This window comes from Oncorhynchus gorbuscha, linkage group LG17, assembly GCF_021184085.1.
Source record: "Oncorhynchus gorbuscha isolate QuinsamMale2020 ecotype Even-year linkage group LG17, OgorEven_v1.0, whole genome shotgun sequence".
Classification (NCBI taxonomy): Eukaryota; Metazoa; Chordata; class Actinopteri; order Salmoniformes; family Salmonidae; genus Oncorhynchus; species Oncorhynchus gorbuscha.
The window spans coordinates 42,293,324-42,314,835 of NC_060189.1; the positions used below are offsets into that span (position 1 = coordinate 42,293,324).

Genomic DNA, 21,512 nt, shown 5'->3' on the forward strand with positions numbered 1-21,512 from the left:
GCCTACTGAGAAACAGTGGGTTTTTACAGATTTTTACTTTGTCAGCTCAGGGATTTGATCCAACAACCTTTATGGTTATTGGCCCAATGCTCTAACCACTAGGCTACCTGCCTCCCCCCAAAAATGATTTGATATCAAGGGGGCACCAGGATATTGCATTCTTGTTAATTCTCCATCCACAATCACAGTCACCATGCAGTTCAGTCCAGGCTATCACAGCCTCTCTTCTCCTGCTGGTGACAAAGGAATGATGAAACTCCCTTGTCCTTGAGTATTTATTGGTAGAAGTGCACCTTGTGACCATTTTTTATTGGATGTGCCCATCCTCTGTTGGAGCCAATCGGCTTTCCTGTATCCAAGAGAAGTGAGCATGTTGAGCTATTTAAATCCAGCTAGGGGAGCTGATAATAGAATAATGAAGTATTTGAAATGTACAGTAGGTAAATATCTACCACCAAGAAATCATTGCACTGTATTGCTGCAAGGTACACCTGACTTATATAAATTGCTGATCATTGCTTTGGAAATTTAAACATAACTTTATCATTGTGATTTCATTGAGTGATGTAATTGTCTTTATTCTTTTTGGAAAACAAAAATCTACTCAAAAGATCATCACTGAAAATATTTTACAAGAGCATAGTGAAATTATTCAAAGATAATTAAGTGTATTAAGAATTAAGTGTATTCACCAATGAAAGAAACAGCACAGACAAATATTACCACAAATTGATACATTTGAAAAATACATTTTGGCATATGGTCATTGTCTATCAGAAAATTTCGATTTGCATAGGTCTGCAATCCTGTTGGATCAAGGGGCGTTATTGAAGTTCTGGTGCCCTCTAGAGTTCTAAAGTATGTGTAGGTCTGTTTAGACTTTTATGGCACCATAGTCTCCATGGTGACACTGGACAACAAGCTTGGGAACCAGTTTGGAGTTGTTTTCAGGAGCCAATGATTCACTTTTTAAGGCAAGTTTATTTTCTGTTTTGGAAGACCTATTGAGAAATCTAACTAACTTCTACATTTTCTATATAAACCTCCCCACAAACAGCCATATTTCTCCTCAGAGATGTTTTGATTGGATAACACCACCAATAGAGTTATGCCCCTTGATTTAGCTGATTTTGCTGTGGTACATAAATGACCATTTTTGGGGTTTGTTACTTATATAGTATCCAGGACATCCCATCATGTCCAAGCTGGTGTACAAAGTTTCCTCCACTGCCAAGGTAGAGCAGATGGAAGCAGAGTTGTCTGTCCAGCTGTCAGCTCTCCGAACTGAAATAGAGGAGAATGGATCTCCCCTGGAAACACCCTCCAAGTCTTACAGGTATGGATGGACACATGGATATGAGGGAGGTCTGTGAGCAAAATAAAGTTGCCCAGTTAAAATGCCAGTGATTGCGATTTTCTTCTGTTTGATACTGGCTGCCTTTTTTTTGTAGATGTTCTATTGTATTTTATTGTATTCTATATATTATTTTTTTTCATCGTACTATAGCTCAGTTCCAGTTCCTAAAGATGTATCGTACTTTCGTATGGAGAGAGAGCAGGTCCTGAGGAGAGGTCTTCAGGTGGCAGAAGCACTGCCAGTGGTGCCTCTGTCTGATGTGCTACAGAGAGAGCTGCAAAGCTGCCTAAGCCTGGAGTACACACCTGAGAGTCTGCCTCTTCTCCTGCACCAGGTAAACTGGGCTGATTATAATGTCATTGGGATCACATTGGTGACGCTCAGGGCCCCCGCGGCTGCCCTGACAAATTGAAGGTGTTTGTGAGGGCAAAAGGGGGTGCGACTCAAAATTGGGAAGGTGTTTTGTTTTGTACACTCAATGTATTTATGGTAGTTTTATGCAGACCGATGCTACCAGTTGGCCCAGATCAAGTACCTGCTGATGCTGAGATGGAGAAGGTTCTGTCGTCACTCCCACATCATTGAGCAGCTGTATCCCTTCTACAAGGTAACCTGGCACGTTGATATTTAATAAATCACCTTAGTTTATCATGAGTAATAGAGGATAATGGATCAATCAATAAATCCCTTTTTACATGACCAGTTGATTTCTGTGGTGTTCCACCAGGAAAGCTAAATCAAGCACTAAAGTATTTGAAAGAAAACCAATACTATTTGAACCCAGGTCGGGTGTGTTCTTTCACCATACTGTTCCACCAGGCCCAGGTATCAAACCTGGTCAGTGAGTATGAGGATGCCGTCCAGCGGGCCAGGAGACTGGCTGTTTCCAGGGAGAAGTTCCTGACAGGGCGGGGCAACCCCATCAACACAGTCACCCAGGAAGATGTGACCATCTACCTCACCTGGCTGGTCTGTCATCTGCATGCCTCCAAGACCATCCACCACTTCCTGACAGTAAGGCCATCAGAGAGACTATGGGCGATGTTTTTGTAGTGCAAAAGTGATGTGTTTAAGTGCCAAAGTTACCGTAAACCTCATTGGAATCTGGCACTGTGAAATCATTTTAACAATGTGCATTATAAGGAGGAGATTAAGCAATATATAAATAGTTGCCTCTTTGTTGAAATGCACATTGTTGAAAAAAAGTTTCAAATTAAATCTCGTTGCCAGATTACAATGAGGTTGATGGTACAATTTTCACTTAACACATTGCTTTTTCACTAGTTGCCCTATGTGTATGTCCCAAATCTAAACTTGTTCACTATATAGTGCACTACTTTTGACCAGGGATCAAATCTAATCTAATCAAATTTATTTATATAGCCCTTCGTACATCAGCTGATATCTCAAAGTGCTGTACAGAAACCCAGCCTAAAACCCCAAACAGCAAACAATGCAGGTGTAAAAGCACGGTGGCTAGGAAAAACTCCCTAGAAAGGCCAAAACCTAGGAAGAAACCTAGAGAGGAACCGGGCTATGTGGGGTGGCCAGTCCTCTTCTGGCTGTGCCGGGTAGAGATTATAACAGAACATGACCAAGATGTTCAAATGTTCATAAATGACCAGCATGGTCAAATAATAATAAGGCAGAACAGTTGAAAGTGGAGCAGCAGCACAGTCAGGTGGACTGGGGACAGCAAGGAGCCATCATGTCAGGTAGTCCTGGGGCACGGTCCTAGGGCTCAGGTCCTCCGAGAGAGAGAAAGAAAGAGAGAATTAGAGAGAGCATATGTGGGGTGGCCAGTCCTCTTCTGGCTGTGCCGGGTGGAGATTATAACAGAACGTGGCCAAGATGTTCAAATGTTCATAAATGACCAGCATGGTTGAATAATAGTAAGGCAGAACAGTTGAAACTGGAGCAGGAGCATGGCCAGGTGGACTGGGGACAGCAAGGAGTCCTCATGTCAGGTAGTCCTGGGACATGGTCCTAGAGCCCAGGCCAGTTGAAACTGGAGCAGCAGCATGGCCAGGTGGACTGGGGACAGCAAGGAGTCATCATGTCAGGTAGTCCTGGGGCATGGTCCTAGGGCTCAGGTCCTCCGAGAGAGAGAAAGAAAGAGAGAAGGAGAGAATTAGAGAACGCACACTTAGATTCACACAGGACACCTGAATAGGACAGGAGAAGTACTCCAGATAAACAAACTGACCCTAGCCCCCGACACATAAACTACTGCAGCATAAATACTGGAGGCTGAGACAGGAGGGGTCAGGAGACACTGTGGCCCCATCCGAGGACACCCCCGGACAGGGCCAAACAGGAAGGATATAACCCCACCCACTTTGCCAAAGCACAGCCCCCACACCACTAGAGGGAAATCTTCAACCACCAACTTACCATCCTGAGACAAGGCCGAGTATAGCCCACAAAGATCTCCGACACGGTACAACCCCAAGGGGGGGGGGGACCAGACAGGCCGACCACAACAGTGAATCAACCCACCCAGGTGACGCACCCCCCCCAGGGACGGCACGAGAGAGCCCCAGCAAGCCAGTGACTCAGCCCCCGTAACAGGGGGGATCACAGGACTCTGGTCAAAAGTAATGCTTCAAGGAAGAAGGTACCATTCAGGGTGCATCCTATGGCTGCATCTCAATGGTCTAAAAGTGGCTTCCTCTACTCGGCTCCTCTCCTTCATCGCCATGTAGCTGAAATCAAAGGATAGCTTAGATTAGAGCAAATAAAGAAAAAGAGACAAGGAGAGGAAGTCACTTTAGACCACTGAGATGCACCCCAAAGCTTGGTTGACTTTTGGGATGGGTGGATGAATACCTTGTAATAGATTTATTTAGAAGTAAGACTGTTTGTTACCTCACACTATAATGATGGGTTACAGGTGATCCACTACATCCCAGCCTCTGAGAAGAGGGATAAAGAATCTTCTGAGGTATTAAGGAAGTCCCCATCAAGTTCCCCAGTGCTGGTTGAATGTGTCCACACATCTTCAGAAGATAAAGATCAAATCTTGGCTGGGCTTGAGGGTAACACCAACATTGACTCTTACCCTTATTGAACCTCTACATTTAAATGTCTTACTTGAACTCAATGTAACTCTACATGTGGGTACAAAAGAGATTCAATCATGCTCGTGATCGTTCCTTTCTGTAGGGATGTTTAGACTGGCTAACCAAGTTCCCATGCACACTGTGAACCTGGATGAGTTCCTCCCAGAACTACAAAGCCTGGTCTCCTACTTCCGTTTGCCCTACGACACCCGAAACGTCCGGAACACTGCAGACGAGATGGAGCTCTTCAGCATGGTAGTACCGTCGTAACATACATGTCAAGTTATTTGGTCCGTCGTGTACTTCTCTTGGTGTAGATCCGCACGTACTTTACTCATTGGCGTCAATGAATAAGTTGTGCGAACGTTCTGAGCTGTTCGCATTTAACCTCAACTCGGAATCTGGTCCTTTGTTTGTTGGTCAGATCTCAAAGGAGTTCAGGGTGATCTTCAGACAGCAGGAGGTGATGAAGACCTTCCTCCAGTATGATGGGACAGAGGCTGTAGAGGGACAGTGGGGGACGAAGAGGAGCACCATGGCTCTGAGGAAGAGTGCTAACTGGATACCATACATTCAGGTCTGGAGAGAGAGGGATTGTCCCGGTCTCTGTCGTGATCTCTCTCCTGTCAATCCTTGTCCTGCATAGTACTTGGTTTTATAACACTTGAAGTGCTAACAAGTTAGTTCAGAGATGATTGGAGAAAAGGTGTCAGGAACGCTGATATATAAGGGATGGAAATTGAGCTAGCCCTTTATCCAGAGGCTAGTACTTTTCAGACTGGGCTAGAAGAAAATGTGCCAAACTAGTAAAATGTTGTATTAGCAAATATGGCATGGCACAGATTTTGGACCTAGGCTAAAAACAAATTGCAGCCTACTAGCCCGGCTGACCAGTGCCCAAAACCCTTAAATCCCATCCCTAATGTTTGTTTTCTGACTAAACACTAACAAAACAGGTGAAGCCCAAACGGGATCCCTGGCAACAGAAACTTGTCACCAAGCTGAAGGAGCTCCAGTCTTATGATGAGTTGCTCAGGACTCACCGCAGGTTTCTCCAGGTAAACAGTCTAACACCTAAAGGAGGGATTTTATAAATGACCTATTAACGTTCATCTCTATAGTTTGTATCGTGTATCGAAGTATGGGCTAACTACAATTATTTTCAATCGTGTTATTTTGCATACTCACAGTGACACCTATTTCTCGCTCTCGCTCTCTCTCTCTCTCTCTCTCTCTCTCTCTCTCTCTCTCTCTCTCTCTCTCTCTCTCTCTCTCTCTCTCTCTCTCTCTCTCTCTCTCTCCCCTCACTCTCTCCCTCCCCAGCTGTCAGATCCTGTCGTAGTGACTGAGGCCCTGAGGGAGCATGCTTCCCAGGTATGTGACCCTCAGGCCATCCAGCCCTCATCATCTCTGACATCGTCACACACCAACAGACACAACACCTTGCAGATCTGGACCAGCATTTACAGCGATGCCAATCTTTATCAGGCATGTATTACCTAGTCAGAGATGTGATTATGTGTGCTACAAAGATAACATGCTTTTTCATCATGTAAAATGGATTGTGTCTGGGTTCATTCCAACCACAATTAGCATTTTTTTCCCCTGCTAGGAATCCAGTGGATGTGGAGGACAGGAAAAAAGCAACACAAAGAGCAGAACCACTTCAGTCAAGAAAGTAAATGAAAGGTACATTATTAAGAAGGACAGAATAGGATCACTTGGAGACCCACGTCTCATTGAAATAAAATGGAATGTCTTTTGCTTATTTGGCGTCCCTTCTCTCTCATTCATCCCAGCTATAGCTACCTGAGCAGCATGCAGCTGTTGGGTTTGGATGAGGGCCAGGAAGGGGAAGAGGTTCCCTCGGACACCGTCACAGCCAGGGGAGCCTACCTGTCACTCCTCTACCTTCGACACCTCAAGATCAGGGAACTGCAGGTGAGCTTCATCCAAGGAGACTTACGTGATTGCTGCTGGAATTGAAACGATGACCTTGGCGTAGCTAGCGCCACACAAGACCACAAGGGAGGTTCAGGGTAGACTTTTAGACTGTTAGGGACTGCTCTCTATACTCTTGTCGCGCCCACTGAACCCTGAGCTGTCATCTCTTCCCCAGTGAGCCTCTCTTGGGATGCTGAACTGCTATCCATTATCTACTGTGTCATATTATTGACCCTGACATTCCCTCTGGAGCCTGAGCTGTCTTACCCGTCCTCTCTCCCTTAAAGCGCATCTCCCTAGGCATTCTAAACTACCTGAGGTCCATAGAGAGAACCCTGACTTTTGACACAGCTGGGATGAGTGTGGAGGGAGGAGGAGCATGTGGAGGAGGAGCAGGAGGAGGAAGAGCAGCAGGAGGAGGAGGAGGAGGAGGAGGGGCAGCAGGAGGAGGAGGAGGTGATTTGGTCAGCACCAGTGAGGAGTCAAGCTGGATGAATGCGGCCAGAGGGTGCAGTGGGACAGTCGGAGGTCTGGGCTCTCACCTCTACAGCCACAACACTCCTGTTGACTACAAGGTAAGGCATCACAGCTACAGTACAACCTGAGACATTAATGACATTAGTGATTTGTAGGGGTGAAGAAAATAAGTGAGTAAATGCTCACCATTAGAGGTGAATAAAATAATGCACCCTAAACTTTCAACACATTTTTCCTCAAAAGCAGTGTAAACACTTGCATTAAATAAAAAAGGATCAAAATGGCGTTTTTCGCGTATTTACACTCTACTCCGAGACGCTTTGTGAATACGGGCCCAAGTGTGTGAGTTACAGCCAATTGAGGTCACTAGCTCAAGCAGTTCTGGTAACCCTGGCAGCCTGGTCTGAGGACCAGGCTAATCTGACCCTGGGCTGTTTCATTCCACACAGTTGTTCCTCTTCTGGTTTGGAACTCCATTTGTTATTGGTCTATTAACTTATACTGCCTGAGGATTTCACGAGGCACACCGAATCTCCACCCATGCAGAACCAGGTCCTGTGTAGATTGTATTTTCAAATAGCATTTATCACATTTGCAAATATTTTTTTACACAGTTAGTTTAATCTGCTGTTGTACAAAATTATACAAAACACAGGAAAAACAGTTTTACTGCACTGATTGTTCTTTACAGAAAGGTACTATGGTAGAGCCAAGAGGCACTATTCATAACATAGGATTTGCATGCGCTAGACACACACATACAATAATGTTGTATAGAAAATATTTATATATTTTTTGTATTACCAATAGCATAGTAATGCTAAATAGATCTTCTTTTTTCAAAAATCGATTTCATCATGAAAAAGCTAAAGGACAAAACAATGAACAAGACAGGAGGGGGTTACAACAGCATACAATGAAAATACAATCAGTTACCTACACAATACACATTGAAAAAGGCTAAGCAAAACTATACTGCTGTTTTCCTGTCCTGTTCTTTCACGTCAGAATCAGATTAACAGTAGAATCATGGTTAAAGAGCTCTGTACTACACTACAGTCTCAATAAGTCTTCAAAATAACTCAGAATGTCCTCATAATCATTCATGCGTAGGATTGGCTGGCGGTTGCTATAGCCTGCCTGTTTCAGGAACTTACGCAGCTTTAGGCCACGGATGTCCCTGAGCAGACCCCTGGTGACGCGGTAGGTGTTGTCAGGGTCAAAACTCAGACCGTCATCGTCATGCTGGGTCACATAAACCTTATCCACAGTCCCGTCGGGACGCAGACTGATGATGAGGCGGTCCATGTTACTGTCGTCTTGGTCACCAGTAAAGTCTTTTCTCACATACTGAGGAAGGCAATTGGATTCTTCCAGATTCAGGTTGCCCACTATATAGTATGGGTGGACATTATCGGGGAGCAGAAAATTGCAGGTAATTACAGATATAGTTGTGGTCACATTGCTGTAGTCCCACTCCGGTCTGTTCTGGAAGGGATGGAAATCAAAGCCCCCCTCGTTGGGGTTGTATCTTGCAACCATTTCACCCATGATATCAAAGTCGATGTAATTCTTGGCGAACCAGAACAGGAGCTTGAGTCCATGCCTGGGCAAGTGACGACCAAACCCAGAGAGTCTTAGATCTTCCATAGTGTTCAACGTACCTCGAACCATGGTGGTACCCTTGAGAGAGAAATTTAGAGAACTTTAGTAGGTGTGATTGTGTGCAATAAAATCCCCTAATATGGTATTTATTTATTTTGATTTAACCTTTATTTAACTAGGCAAGTATTTTGAGAACAAATTCTTATTTACAATGACGGCCTAAGAAAAAGGCCAAAGGCCTCCTGCGGGACGGGGCCCTGGGATTAAAAATAAAAAATAAATACAATATAAATATAAATATAAGACAAAACACACATCGCAACAAGAGAGACAACACAACACTACAATAAAGAGAGACCTAAGACAACAACATAGCAAGGCAGCAACACATGACAACACAGCATGGTAGCAACACAACATAGCAACAACATGGCAGCAGCACAACATGGTAGCAGCACAAAACATGGTACAAACATTATTGGGCACAGACAACAGCACAAAGGGAAGGTAGAGACAACAATGCATCACGCAAAACAGCTACAACTGACAGTAAGAGTGTCTTTGTTGCAGCTCAATCCAGTCGCTAGCTGCAGCGAACTGAAAAGAGGAGCGACTCAGGGATGTGTGTGCTTTGGGGACCTTTAACAGAATGTGACTGGCAGAATGGGTGTTGTGTGTGGAGGATGAGGGCTGCAGTAGATGTCTCAGATAGGGGGAGTGAGGCTTAAGAGGGTTTTATAAATAAGCATAAACCAGTGGGTCTTGCGACGGGTACACAGATTTGATCAGTTTACGGAGGAGTATATGTGTCCTATAAGGAGCATTGGTAACAAATCTGATGGCCGAAAGGTAAAGAACATCTAGCCATTCGAGATGAATAGTGCACACCATGGAACTTCATAGGCCCAGTGTAGTCAACATTCTGCTTTACCTGTGTTTTGTATAATATTGATGAAACTATCTCTATAAACGCGTGAAAAATGTGTTCAGTGTTATTTCTGAATAGTGCCTTGTTTAAAATACAATTTAGCCAGGACCTTCTAACCAGCAGGTTTTGCATGGATGGCGTTTTAGATTGTTAATACACCAATAACAAAGAGAGTTCTAACTCTCTGTCAATAACAGTTTGTTTTCAGGTTAAATATCCCTCCCATGAGTCCCCTCCTCTTAGGTCCCTCACTCAGACAACTGCCAGACAGTCCTAGCAAAATTCTTGCTTGAGAAATAGTTGTTTTTTTTGCAACAAAAAAAGCATGTTTGTTTCTTTTCGGGTCATTTTAATGGAAAATATTACAGTAAGATACTTAATTGTTACCCAGAAATGATTTGATATTGAGATGAAAAAAAAAAAACTGCCCTGGGTCTTTAAGGAAAATATTCAAGCATGTTGTATAATAAATAGAGGGCAATCTCTTACAACGCTTTTATGGTAGAAGAAGTTGCATTGGTGTGAAAAATATGTTTAGTGGCTCTGTCCACACACACCTCTAAGACTGAAATCGTGTTTTTCTCATGAGCAACAGAAAAACACACTGTTCAGTGGCTCTTAAGTATACACACCTGATATGGACAAACAAGACAACACAAACAAACACATCAAATATATTATATTTACAGTAACTTACGCTTTGCTGGTGTTGTGGTGCTGCTCTCCTTCCTCTCCTCACATCTAAAAGACCTGTAATGACAGCTATTTTACCCATCTCACAGTGTTTATGAGTGTGTTGTGCAATAAGGAGGCAGGACTAACCACGAAGACCACAGTGTACAGGAAATGAAACTGAAAGTGACTCAGTCCTGTGTTGGACTGAGTTCGATTCCACAAAGTTCCCTTCTTTCTGCCACATATTCAAATGAGTTTCTCTGATCTAGGACCAGTTTTAATCCTCATGATCATAATGAATAAGATTCCATGGACAGTGGGGACCTGATATTACCTGATATTTAAGGTGGTCGATGTTGTTTTGTGTCCAATGTTTTTCATTTAACAATATCTGGAACCACAGCACAATAGTATTGTACAAACACAACACCCCCTACCCCACTCTCTCCACAACTTCCAGACTTCTTGTGAACGATCACGTTTTATTAGTCGTATGTATGGGATACACAGGGTGTTTACACAGGGTGTTTTCTCGCAGGTTCCTTCTTGACAATGCAACAGCGATAAAATATAATGAACATATGTGAGGGAAATCTTCTGTTAAACCCCGTTAAACTTGGGGGAACCGTGGAGCTACGGTATATCTGGTTCCTGTCATTCTGGCCCCTGTTGTCCTCACCCACTTGCAACAGGCTCATACACATACATAGGGTCACATGTTTTGCAGATGCTTGTATGGGGTAGCTTGACTATATGATGCTCCTGTACTCTGTCTGTTATTTGGGCTTTCACTCCATCTCACCTGCGGGGACCAGCCTCCTTATTATAATACGTTTTCTATCAAAGTAATATTAGTTAAAGGTAGAATTTCCACCACACATAAGAATAAGAACACAAAGTAAATGGCTCAGTAGAATAGAATAAACATTTGAGCATAAGTGTTATGCTGGAAAGCACAAATGATACACTCTTAGAACCAAAGGTGCTATCTAGAACATAAAAGGGTTCTTTGACTGTCCCCAACTCTTTGAATAACCCTTTTTGGTTTCAGGTAGAACCCTTTTGAGTTCCATGTAAAGTTTCCTTTACACAGAGGGTTCTACATTGAACCCAAAGGAGTTCAACCTGGAACCCAAAAAGGGGTGTAACTGGGGGGAAAAAAGAAGATCTATGGGGACAGCCGAAGAACCCTTTTGGAACCCTTTTTTCTAAGCATCGTCCAATATTTACACGTGTTTTGGGGGGGGCAAGTGTTTAATTGTGTTTAATTGTGCAATCATAATAAGAGTCTGGTAGCAGAAGTTGTGATGTAAATATTAGTCATTTAGCAGACACTCTCCTCCAGAGCAACTTACAGGAGCAATTAGGGTTTAAGTGCCTTGCTCAAGGGCACATAGACAGATTTTTTTACATAGTCAGCTTAGGGACTCGAAACAGAAACCCTTTGGTTACTGGCCCGACGCTCTTAACCGCTAGGCTACCTGCCGCCCGTGTGTGTGTGTGTGTGTGTGTGTGTGTGTGTGTGTGTGTGTGTGTGTGTGTGTGTGTGTGTGTGTGTGTGTGTGTGTGTGTGTGTGTGTGTGTGTGTGTGTGTGTGTGTGTGTGTGTGTGTGTGTGTGTGTGTGTGAGAGAGTAAGTGAGTGATTGAGCGAGTGCGTAAGTGAGTGATTGAGCGAGTGCGTCTGCTATGTCAAAGTTTCTTTAGGGAATTGATATCGGTTTTACTGTGACTACAGGTTCACTGTTCCGAGTTCATGGAGTACCCAGAGGTGGAGAATCTTCATGATTTCTACACCACTGAGGAGAGATATGTCCACACCCAGGACCAGCGAGGGTTCTATGTGGTGTATGACGTGGCTCTGAAGGACCTGGAGGAGCTGGAAGACACACTGATTCTTCTGGGCTCGCACTACATCCAGAGGAGTAGTTGGAGGGTCAAGGGCCAGTCTGAGGGCAGCAGGGTCAAGGGTCAGTCTGAGAGGTCACCTAGCTCTGCAGCGACAGACCTCCACTCTGCCTGGGCTCAGACAGATGTGGATAGAGTTGCAGTTCTCCTAGACCTGTGGACGTGCGAAGCTGCTTTTTTGGAGAGCAAAGTGCAGGTTAGCAAATATGCTGAACGGGGCCGTGTTCATTAGGGCACGTAACAGAAAACATCTTAAAATGTTCTGAAACGGAAAACAAAAATTCACATTTCTCATTGGACATGTACATTTAGTCCCTCCCTGTTTCAGTCTGTTTTCTTCTCATTGATGCCTAATGAACACGACCCAGGTGATAATCAATTTATTTTAAGTCTAGTATATTGTGTGTCATTATGTGAACCATGCCCCCTCTGTTAATTTCCAGTTGTTGAACTGCTATATGGAGGCATACCAGCATGTGACAGGACCAGAGGAGAGGTTCCCCTTGGCTCAGGTCATCACAGACATCATGCACAGAAGGCCTCGGCTACACCTGGACATGGGAGCAGAGTACTTTGTTCAGGCCTACCGGGCAGAGATGGTCTGCATGCAGACACACCAGCAACTCATCAGAGCCGTGCTGGACAACCAAGTAATTGTTTCTGAAGAATTGTGGCACAGCCTAGAGAGCTATTGATGCCAGTGTGGAGAGTTGAATCATAACAGGTGTATCTGGCTTGAAGGACCATTAATAAACTATTGGCCGGGATAGCCCATTAGCAAAGCCAATAAAAGCAAAAGGTTTTGAAGTCAAATATATATTCACTTTTCCATGCCATGTGTTCTAAAGGTCTCTCTAACTGTGTTATGTTGACTATTAGATAGATTGTCAGCGGCAATACCTCCACCGGGTGTGGAGAGGAGGTCAGGGACAGGAAGCTACTCCTTGTGACTATGGTCTTCCTCCTAACTATGTGGCCAAACATCTGGTGTCCCTCGGTGGTGGCAGGCAAGTCGTAGTTCTACCAATGAATTATAGACTGATCACAGTGTAATGTGATGTCACCTCAAAGCAGACTAACATGTTAAACAGTATAATTAAATAGCTAATGTAAAAATGTGTGCGCACACCCCTGCCTGTCTGTCCTCTTGTTACCAGTCCTGCCCTGATGAATGTGTTCCTTCTGGAGGTGCACCACTCCCTAAGCCTGGCCTCTGAAATGTACCAGGCCCTGACCCAGGCTCACACTGAGCTCTGCCAGCTCCACCGTGCCAAGGGGGTGACTGAGAGAGTCACCCTGGAACAGAGACTCCTACAGCGGGCTCTGCAGCACTGGCACTCCCTGGATCCTCCCGGGGCCTACTATAGCTCTCAAACTCAAAAGGATGTGAGTCGAGTATCTCCCTCACATTCGAGGGAGTCGAGTATCTCCCTCACATTCGAGGGAGTCGAGTATCTCCCTCACACTGATATGCTACACCTGCCACTTGAGAAGTTCTAATTGTAAAAATTATATTTTCTTAATTGACGGAATCTATATCAATATTGTTATGTGCAATGATTGCAAACTGATCGCAGCAGATTTTTTTTCTTTCGCTCCAGTTGTTTTCAGATTTTTTCATGGAGGACCCCTCCCTGGTCCGAGCGTTGGGGGTCTCTCTGATCAGATCGGCTGAGGAGCAGGACATGAAGCAGGGGAAGGAGAAACAGTTCTTTGCTGTGGAAACCTTCGCCAAGCTGCTGGAGTTAGTCACCATCCGCCATCGCCTTATGGAGTCAGCAGCAGAGACTGCACATCTGGCACAGTTGAGTTGATTCTTCCTATATTGATTGTAGTTAGTTATTTCAGGGGTATGTACTGCAAGGGGTCTGCGATTTGTAAATCTTTTTTTAAATTCTGAATGTTATTATTATTATTTTATGAATATTGCTAGCTCCAGCAGACTACCACCGTGGATACCATTTTTATGTCTCTGCGTCCAGTATGATGGAAGTTTGAGATAGTTTCATGAGCCAATGCTTACTAGCTTCAGCGCAATGACTGAAAGTCTACAGGAACAGTTAGCATGCTAGCTATTCTTGTTCATCCGACTTTGAGGAAGTAGATAAAGGGCTTCATTGCCAAATTCTCAAACTATCCCTTTAATATGAAGGAAATTACAGTCATTAGAGCTAATTCAAGTTTTTTTTCTGTAATGAAAATTCTTAGGCGAGCCGTCTAAGTGGTGATTTTCGGGATGGAAAAACAGTTTTCAGGGTCAACCTAAATGACCAAAATTCGAAAGGCACTCGCAAATCTGAGCTATCTTTTTTTTGCAGGTGCATGGTAACAGTTGAATAAGATGAGAAAAAATAAGAAACACGCACAATGCTCTTGCAGTGATACTAGCAAGAGCAGCTTTACGTATCAGCTTCAAGGCCAGAAAGCATGCAGAAAAGATATTGAACAATATATATATATATATATACACTACCGTTCAAAAGTTTGGGGTCACTTAGAAATGTCCTTGTTTTCCATGAAAACATACATGAAATGAGTTGCAGAATTAATAGGACATATAGTCAAGACGTTGACAAGGTTATAAATAATGATTTTTAATTGAAATAATAATTGTGTCCTTCAAACTTTGCTTTCGTCAAAGAATCCTCCATTTGCAGCAATTACAGCCTTGCAGACCTTTGGCATTCTAGTTGTCAATTTGTTGAGGTAATCTGAAGAGATTTCACCCCATGCTTCCTGAAGCACCGCCCACAAGTTGGATGGGCTTGACAATAGCTCAATAGGGTTGAGATCCGGTGACTGTGCTGGCCACTCCATTGTAGACAGAATACCAGCTGACTGCTTCTTCCCTAAATAGTTATTGCATAGTTTGGAGCTGGGTCCTTGTCTTGTTGTAGTCATTGTCTTGTTGTAGGAGGAAATTGTCTCCAATTAAGTCCACAGGGTATGGCATGGCGTTGCAAAATGGAGTGATAGCCTTCCTTCTTCAAGATCCCTTTTACCCTGTACAAATCTCTCACTTTACCACCACCAAAGCTCCCCCAGACCATCACATTGCCTCCACCATGCTTGACAGATGGCGTCAAACATTTCTCCAGAATCTTCTCATTTTTTCTGCGTCTCACAAAGTTCTTCTTTGTGATCCGACCGCCTCAAACTTAGATCCATCTGTCCATAACACTTTTTTCCAATCTTCCTCTGCCCAGTGTCTGTGATCTTAATCTTTTATTTGCCAGTCTGAGATATGGCTTTTTCTTTGCAACTCTGCCTAGAAGGCCAGCATCCTGGAGTCACGTCTTCATTATTGTGTTGACGTTGAGACTGGTGTTTTGCTGGTACTATTTAATTTTAATGAAGCTGCCAGTTGACTTGTGAGGCGTCTGTTTCTCAAACTAGACACTCTATGGTACTTGTCCTCTTGCTCAGTTGTGCACCGGGGCCTCCCACTCCTCTTTCTATTCTGGTTAGAAACAGTTTGCGCTGTTCTGTGAAGGGAGTAGTACTGTACACAGCGTTGTACGAGATTTCTTTCTTGGCAATTTCTCGCATGGAATTTTTCAGAACAGGAATAGACTGACGAGTTCCAGAAGAAAGTTCTTTGCTTCTGTCCATTTTGAGCCTGTCATTGAACCCACAAATGCTGATGCTCCAGATACTCAACTAGTCTAAAAAAGGCCAGTTTTATTGTTTCTTTAATCAGTACAACACTTTTCAGCTGTGCCAACATAATTGCAAAAGTGTTTTCAAATGATCAATTAGCCTTTTAAAATGATCAACTTAGATTAGCTAACACAACGTGCCATTGGAACACAGGAGTGATAATTTGCTGAGTTGCTGATAATGGGCCTCTGTACGCCTATGTATATATTCCATTAAAAAATCAGCCGTTTCCAGCTACAATAGTCATTTACACATTTAACAATGTCTACACTGTATTTCTGATCAATTTGATATTATTTTAATGGACGAAAAAAATGCTTTTCTTTCAAAAACAAGGGCATTTCTAAGTGAACCCAAACTTTTGAACGGTAGTGTATTTATTTAATGATACCATCTTTGAGAACTAACAACCAAAGAAAAGCTAGACAGTCAGGGAGAATAACATTTTAAAAAGGGCATTCAACCCACATGCCCATTGATTTTGTTATAACGTTTGAGCAGAGGAACACAGCATTAGCCATGGCAAAATGCATATAATTGCAGGAAATTTGATTTGAAACTACATTACGCTGAGATTATCGTCACTGTATTTGCAGGCTTTGAGGTGAGTGTTACTAAATGTGTTTATGGTATAAAATGTCTATTCTGTAGTGTTTATATTATGGTCTGGCTCTCCTAGGTTATACAAAACACAAGCTCTGGAGCTGGGCTTTGATGAGTTCCACCTGTATGTGCGCCCCGAGCAGTTTGAGTTTGCTGTCCAGAGAGACAAGGCAGAGCATAGACCTCTGTTTGTTACGGCACTACTGCAGGACGACAGCTGTTTGGACAGGTACCCTCCTTACCCTGTTACGCTGCTAACATAGATAGATGTGCAGCTACCTTCTTTTTCTTTCTTAGTCAATTGTATATCTACAGTAGGTCTTGATAAATAAGGGAACTATTAACAATTCACTTTTTTGACAATGTAACGCTAATGCTTAAAACAATCATAAAAAACCTTCTTCTCATGGACTAAAAGTCATATTCCCTCCACATTTGGTCTTTGGACTCCTCACAATAATAACTCCTAAAGAGTTTGAGAAAATAACGTTGATGCATTGAAATGACCACACTATACCACACTATACGCTAATTTGCTCAAATATGCAAGAAATACTTCAAAAATCTTCTTCTCATGAACCATAGACCAAATGACACCAAATTCTGATTGTAGGCCAATGGTACATGTCTTAACTTAGTTTGAGAAAAGCTAAGGGATTGGTCAGAGGATGGCTGAGGTATTCAAATTAACTCCAGATGTTGCATTTAGACTCACGAGTTCCTACATGATAGAGCGCTGGCTTTGTTATCCATCTGATCACGTGTCCTCTCTGTCATCCTGTGAACCCTATTTATTGCTGCTCGCAGCTATATTCTTACGTTTGTTATTCCCGACTCCTGTAGGTACACTCCATCTAAGTTCCCACTGAGCATCCAGGAGCTTGATGAGAACCAGATTGGAAAATTCAGCTTCTACTCTGAAGAGACAGTAGTGCATGTAAGGTCAACTGAGACTTTGGGCCTGATTCAGAGTTGAGATAAGAGGCCACAACCTTTTGTGTAAATCAATGTCAAGAGAGAGTCCTGCCTTTTCATGAAGCGATATTATAGCTGTGACCCATTATGATTCACACTTGATCTTATAGGGGTCACCTCAGTCCCGGTCTTCTCTCTTCAGCTCATGAATAGGTCAGCCATAGAGAACCTGCAGGTGACCCTGGCCTGTCAGGTGACTCAGAAGAACGCTCTGATTGGTGCAGTGAAGCAGGCGTGTCTATGTTATTGGTCAGAGACTTTCACAGGCTCTCCAGGGGTACCTTACATCACTACACATATACTTTAATCCAGTGGCCTGTTTGCTGGGATCAAATTACTTCTCTTTCTCTCTCTTTGATTTAGGCGGTTCTTTGTTCTAGTGGCGATGCAAGCTCCTTAGCTAAGCAGGGTCCCAAAGTTCGCAAAGATACAAGTGAACCAAAGATAACTGGTGCAGGAACCAGGGAGAGGTGAGTTGGAGGGTCAATGATGGCCATGTTTTGTAATTATCAATATTATTACAGTTAAATATCATTATTATGTCATGTGATTTGACTGTTGTGTTTGTTCAGGCTGACCGAGGCGTTTGTCTCCATCCAGCTGGAGAAAGTGGGTCCACGAGATGAGATGTTGAACTCTTTCGTAAAGAGGAGACAGATCATGGGTGTTGTGATGATGAACCCTGTAAGTGAAATGTCATAGAGGTCAGAGGGTGCAGGGGTTATGTTGGATCTCAGATATTACTGTTTGATTGTTTACCTTCATGACCTTCTCTTTCACCGCAGGATGAAGTAGCAAAAATCAAGAGGTGGCTGATTATTGAGTTCTGTCGAAAGTATGTACATCTGTAGTAGAAGTTGACGATCATGATTGCCATGTTCAGACATGCTAAAGTGAAGCTTCCTAGCATGACTCATTTGGAAGTGTTTATTCACAGGAGACCCGATTTGTTTCATCACATTTTGGGGACTTTATTTCCCTGAAGTCTGACTTTCCTCCAGGTGTACCTGTAACATGTTGTCTGTGTCTGTCAACTTTTTCCTAGATTCAGTTTGCGCATGTCCCAGTGTTGTGTGAGAGGGCAGATCATATGCCTGTACCACAGCCTGACCACCTTACTGGACGAGCTGCCAGACATCCGCCAGTCCCACTTCCTGATTGGCCAGGACCATGAGTTGAAAAGCGATATGGACTCAGGTCTAGGTGTTCGCCCTGACCCCAGGTAAGACCAGTGTGAGAGAGCGTTTTGTAGCATGAAATGTAGTGGTAAAAAAAATAGGTGGGTAAACATCCACTACATCAATGATCATATAAGAATACTTGCTTCAGAAAACCTTGCATATGTTGACAGAGCGAATATTTTAGGAGTGTGAAGACACCCTGTGGTAGTGTATTTGCTCAGAGATGATTTTTGTTCCACTTGGTTGGACAGGAAGTTCCAGCGGCGTCCTAGGCGCCTGCTGTCAGCCGACGGCAGAATGTTCCTCAACCTGTGGTTCCTCCCCCACTACACTGAGGTTCTCCTCATGTTCAGAACCCTGGAGGACTCGGTGAGAGGTTCTAACCTGCTTTACATTGTGTTAACCTACAGATGGACACAGACACATGCATGTGGATTCAAATGAGATTTTGTGATATCAGTCAAAAAACAAAACCATGGCCTTGCTACATCTCTGTCTATCTTTCCTGTATGCAAATGAAAACTAAATCCAGAACAATGGAATGTTTGTAAGACTCTAGAGCAGGGTTTCCTAACTGGCGGTTTTATTTGGCCACATACGTTTTCGGAGGATTTCTTTATTTTAAATTTGACATTTTTATTTGGTGGACATAAAAGACTGTAGAAACACCAGGAAATCAACTCCAAGTGATTTTAATTTAGGAAATCTGTTCCCAAGTACTCCCACTCATAACAGAGAGACACGTGATCGTATGCAAACGTGAGCAAGGTTTGAAATCGTTATCTTTTAGTCAAATATGAAATCTGTTTGGGTTTATTGTGGTCAATTTGCAGTCTACAAATGATTTGTAATTACATTCCGGGCCCCCCGACCAACCGCAAATTTTGTTTTTTTAAATCAGCCTTTGGCTGAATCTAGTTGGTGATCTCGGCATAGAGCACATTGATCTTTATCTTGAACTGGTTTCCTTTTGTTGCATTACAGGCATGTTGCCGGGCTCTTCACCATAGTCTGGAGATAGTCTCTGCCCTGCACGACATCATCTATTACCTGGTCAGTTTCGCCCGACTGGGGAACCCAGGAGTCTTCAGCTCCAAGAGAGGAGGAGGAGCAGGAGGGGGAGAGCTTACAGCTGACTGGGGCGGCGCTGAAGGCATCGGTATGCATTAGTCATAAACAGACCCGTGGTTCCAATGCCTCAGTGGGTTAAATCATGGTGCAGGATTGTGAGTTTGATTTCCCCGCATCGAACACATATACTATCTGTGTCACTGTTTACAGTTCTGTAAGTCACATTGGAGGAAAGCATCCGCTAAATGACCATGCTGTTATTGTTAAGGTGCGGAGCTGTGGGAGATCCAGAAACAGGTTGACTCTCTTTGTGACCCTGGTAGCCCTGAGGCTGTGGGTCGCCTGCTTCAACTACGGAGACACGTGCTCTTCTTGCAGTACGACACCGCTGTGAGGCATCTCATCAGGTGAGTGGAGAAAGGTAGAAGATGTTGATATATACCATCAGTGAGCTGGTTTCGATAAGTGTAATGGAGTAGGAGGGTTCCTAGCATAAGAACCAGACCTTGGTCAAATACATTATGTGTCAACAACTTTCAAACGCTTGAGCTTGATTTAGCTAAATCAGTTCAATGGGACCAATGGAGATCAAAAGTGAAAACACAAAGTATTTGATATGCTCTCTCTCTCTCTCAGAGAGGCGTTTCTCTCCTCTGGTAACATCGTAGCCTATCAGAGCGTGAGTGACAACATGGGACACGCCCTCCCTGCGCTGAGTGACAGCGTCAGAACCAATCACAGTTCTCTACTGTCTTTACCAGAGCCAATGGAGCCTTACAGCCCCCGGGTTTGTTATAAAGTTTACACTTCTGAAGCCCAGACAGTGTTTGCGTTACTATCCAGAGTAAATGGGAAACACAGTATAGGTAATGCTACTTTTGATAGTTTTCTACTGCTCAGGCAGGGTTGTACTCTTAGACAATTGTGAGGTCATCATGTATTTGTGCTCTCTAGGCTCAAAGGATGTACCCATGGAGAAGTTTTCTGGTGTGTCATGGGTTGCACTCTGTAGACATTTGGGGCATCCCACCCATTGAGTACTGCATGCAGGTAGACTTCCACTCTCTTTTATGATATTTCTTGTTTTTCCGTTCTTACTAGCAAGTGATTTAGCAAAAAAGAGGCAACTAGAAATGATCGCGATAGTGATTGTTTTATCTATTTTGGTTGAATGCATTGTAAGCTGCTCTGGATAAGAGTATCTACGATGCTAAATGACTATATTGTGGGTGCTCATGGGGTCTTATGCTGCTTGTAATCCAGCTGTGTCTGAGTGGGCTGGGTGACCGCAGCAGGATGGAGGCCAATGGAGCGATCCTGGGTGTGTCTCTACTAATGGAGGATGTCCTGAACAGCGGAGGGAGAGGGGCAGCACCGCTACGTCTCCATGACAACAAGGCGGGGGGGGGACTCACGTGGAAAGCCCGAGGAAGTATATTTACATACGTGTTAGAAGGTCTTTTCTTTGGGGTGTGTTAAAATATATGGGTTACTAGGTACATAGTTGCATTCAAAACACATGTAGGCCTAAACATGTATGTAACATCTATGTTTACCGGCAGCAAAAGCACCATGTAAGCAACGCTGTGAACAGTTTTATTTTTGTTGCACTGGCTGACAGTATTGTGTCTTTAATACTAGGAGGATGGTAGCAGTGTGGATGACAGTGTTGATGAAGAAGAGAAGGGGATCTCCTCTGCTCCCCTCCAGGACCCTCTCCAGGTGCTGTCTGTGTTAAAGGGTTTCCTGCTCCTCACCAAACAGCTGGAGGTGTTTAAGGAGAGCTGGGGAAGGCGACAGCTAGGGGTGGAACAGATCAATACCACGAAGATCCACAGGCACTTCTCAAGACTCTACAGGTTAGTTAGTATTGCCCATGAAAACGTTTTTACTTGATGTGACATTCTGACATACCATGCAATACATATTTCTTATATATTTCTTAATTCCATTCTTTTACTTTTAGATTGTATTGTGTTGTTGGGAATCGTTAGATACTACTGCACTGTTGGAGCTAGGGACACAAGCATTTCACTACGCCCGCAATAACATCTGCTCAATATGTGTA

The 21,512-nt window shown here is 43.6% G+C and overlaps 2 protein-coding genes across 2 annotated transcripts; one reads left to right on the top strand and one right to left on the bottom strand.

The window, feature by feature from the left end:
• Positions 1-925: 925 nt before the first annotated feature.
• Positions 926-21,231, top strand: si:ch73-242m19.1. The gene is made up of 30 exons (XM_046308156.1): positions 926-1,336; positions 1,508-1,691; positions 1,851-1,964; positions 2,177-2,371; positions 4,251-4,395; positions 4,523-4,674; positions 4,844-4,996; positions 5,376-5,477; positions 5,743-5,907; positions 6,032-6,108; positions 6,219-6,360; positions 6,651-6,938; positions 11,785-12,150; positions 12,398-12,604; positions 12,834-12,961; positions 13,070-13,340; positions 13,556-13,758; positions 16,294-16,446; positions 17,061-17,154; positions 17,335-17,469; positions 17,556-17,662; positions 17,765-17,876; positions 17,978-18,027; positions 18,238-18,414; positions 18,625-18,742; positions 19,358-19,532; positions 19,713-19,851; positions 20,081-20,231; positions 20,399-20,494; positions 20,708-21,231. The coding sequence occupies exons 1-30, from the start codon at positions 1,197-1,199 to the stop codon at positions 20,921-20,923; spliced, it is 4,755 nt and encodes a 1,584-aa protein (XP_046164112.1). The 5' UTR covers positions 926-1,196; the 3' UTR covers positions 20,924-21,231.
• Positions 7,440-10,205, bottom strand: LOC124001126. Its single transcript, XM_046307700.1, has 2 exons — positions 10,071-10,205; positions 7,440-8,523 (listed from the first exon to the last, which is right to left on the bottom strand). Exons 1-2 carry the CDS (start codon positions 10,146-10,148, stop codon positions 7,894-7,896), a joined length of 708 nt encoding a protein of 235 aa, XP_046163656.1. The 5' UTR covers positions 10,149-10,205; the 3' UTR covers positions 7,440-7,893.
• Positions 21,232-21,512: the final 281 nt, after the last annotated feature.

Bases quoted from the DNA above. Each gene is read 5' to 3' on its own strand.
- LOC124001126 (XM_046307700.1), bottom strand. From the start codon at position 10,148: ATGGGTAAAATAGCTGTCATTACAGGTCTTTTAGATGTGAGGAGAGGA. The intron at 8,524-10,070 runs GTAAGTTACTGT...TTCTCTCTCAAG, and splicing joins CACCACAACACCAGCAAAGC to GGTACCACCATGGTTCGAGG.
- si:ch73-242m19.1 (XM_046308156.1), top strand. From the start codon at position 1,197: ATGTCCAAGCTGGTGTACAAAGTTTCCTCCACTGCCAAGGTAGAGCAG. The intron at 1,965-2,176 runs GTAACCTGGCAC...CTGTTCCACCAG, and splicing joins AGCTGTATCCCTTCTACAAG to GCCCAGGTATCAAACCTGGT. The intron at 5,908-6,031 runs GCATGTATTACC...TTCCCCTGCTAG, and splicing joins GCGATGCCAATCTTTATCAG to GAATCCAGTGGATGTGGAGG.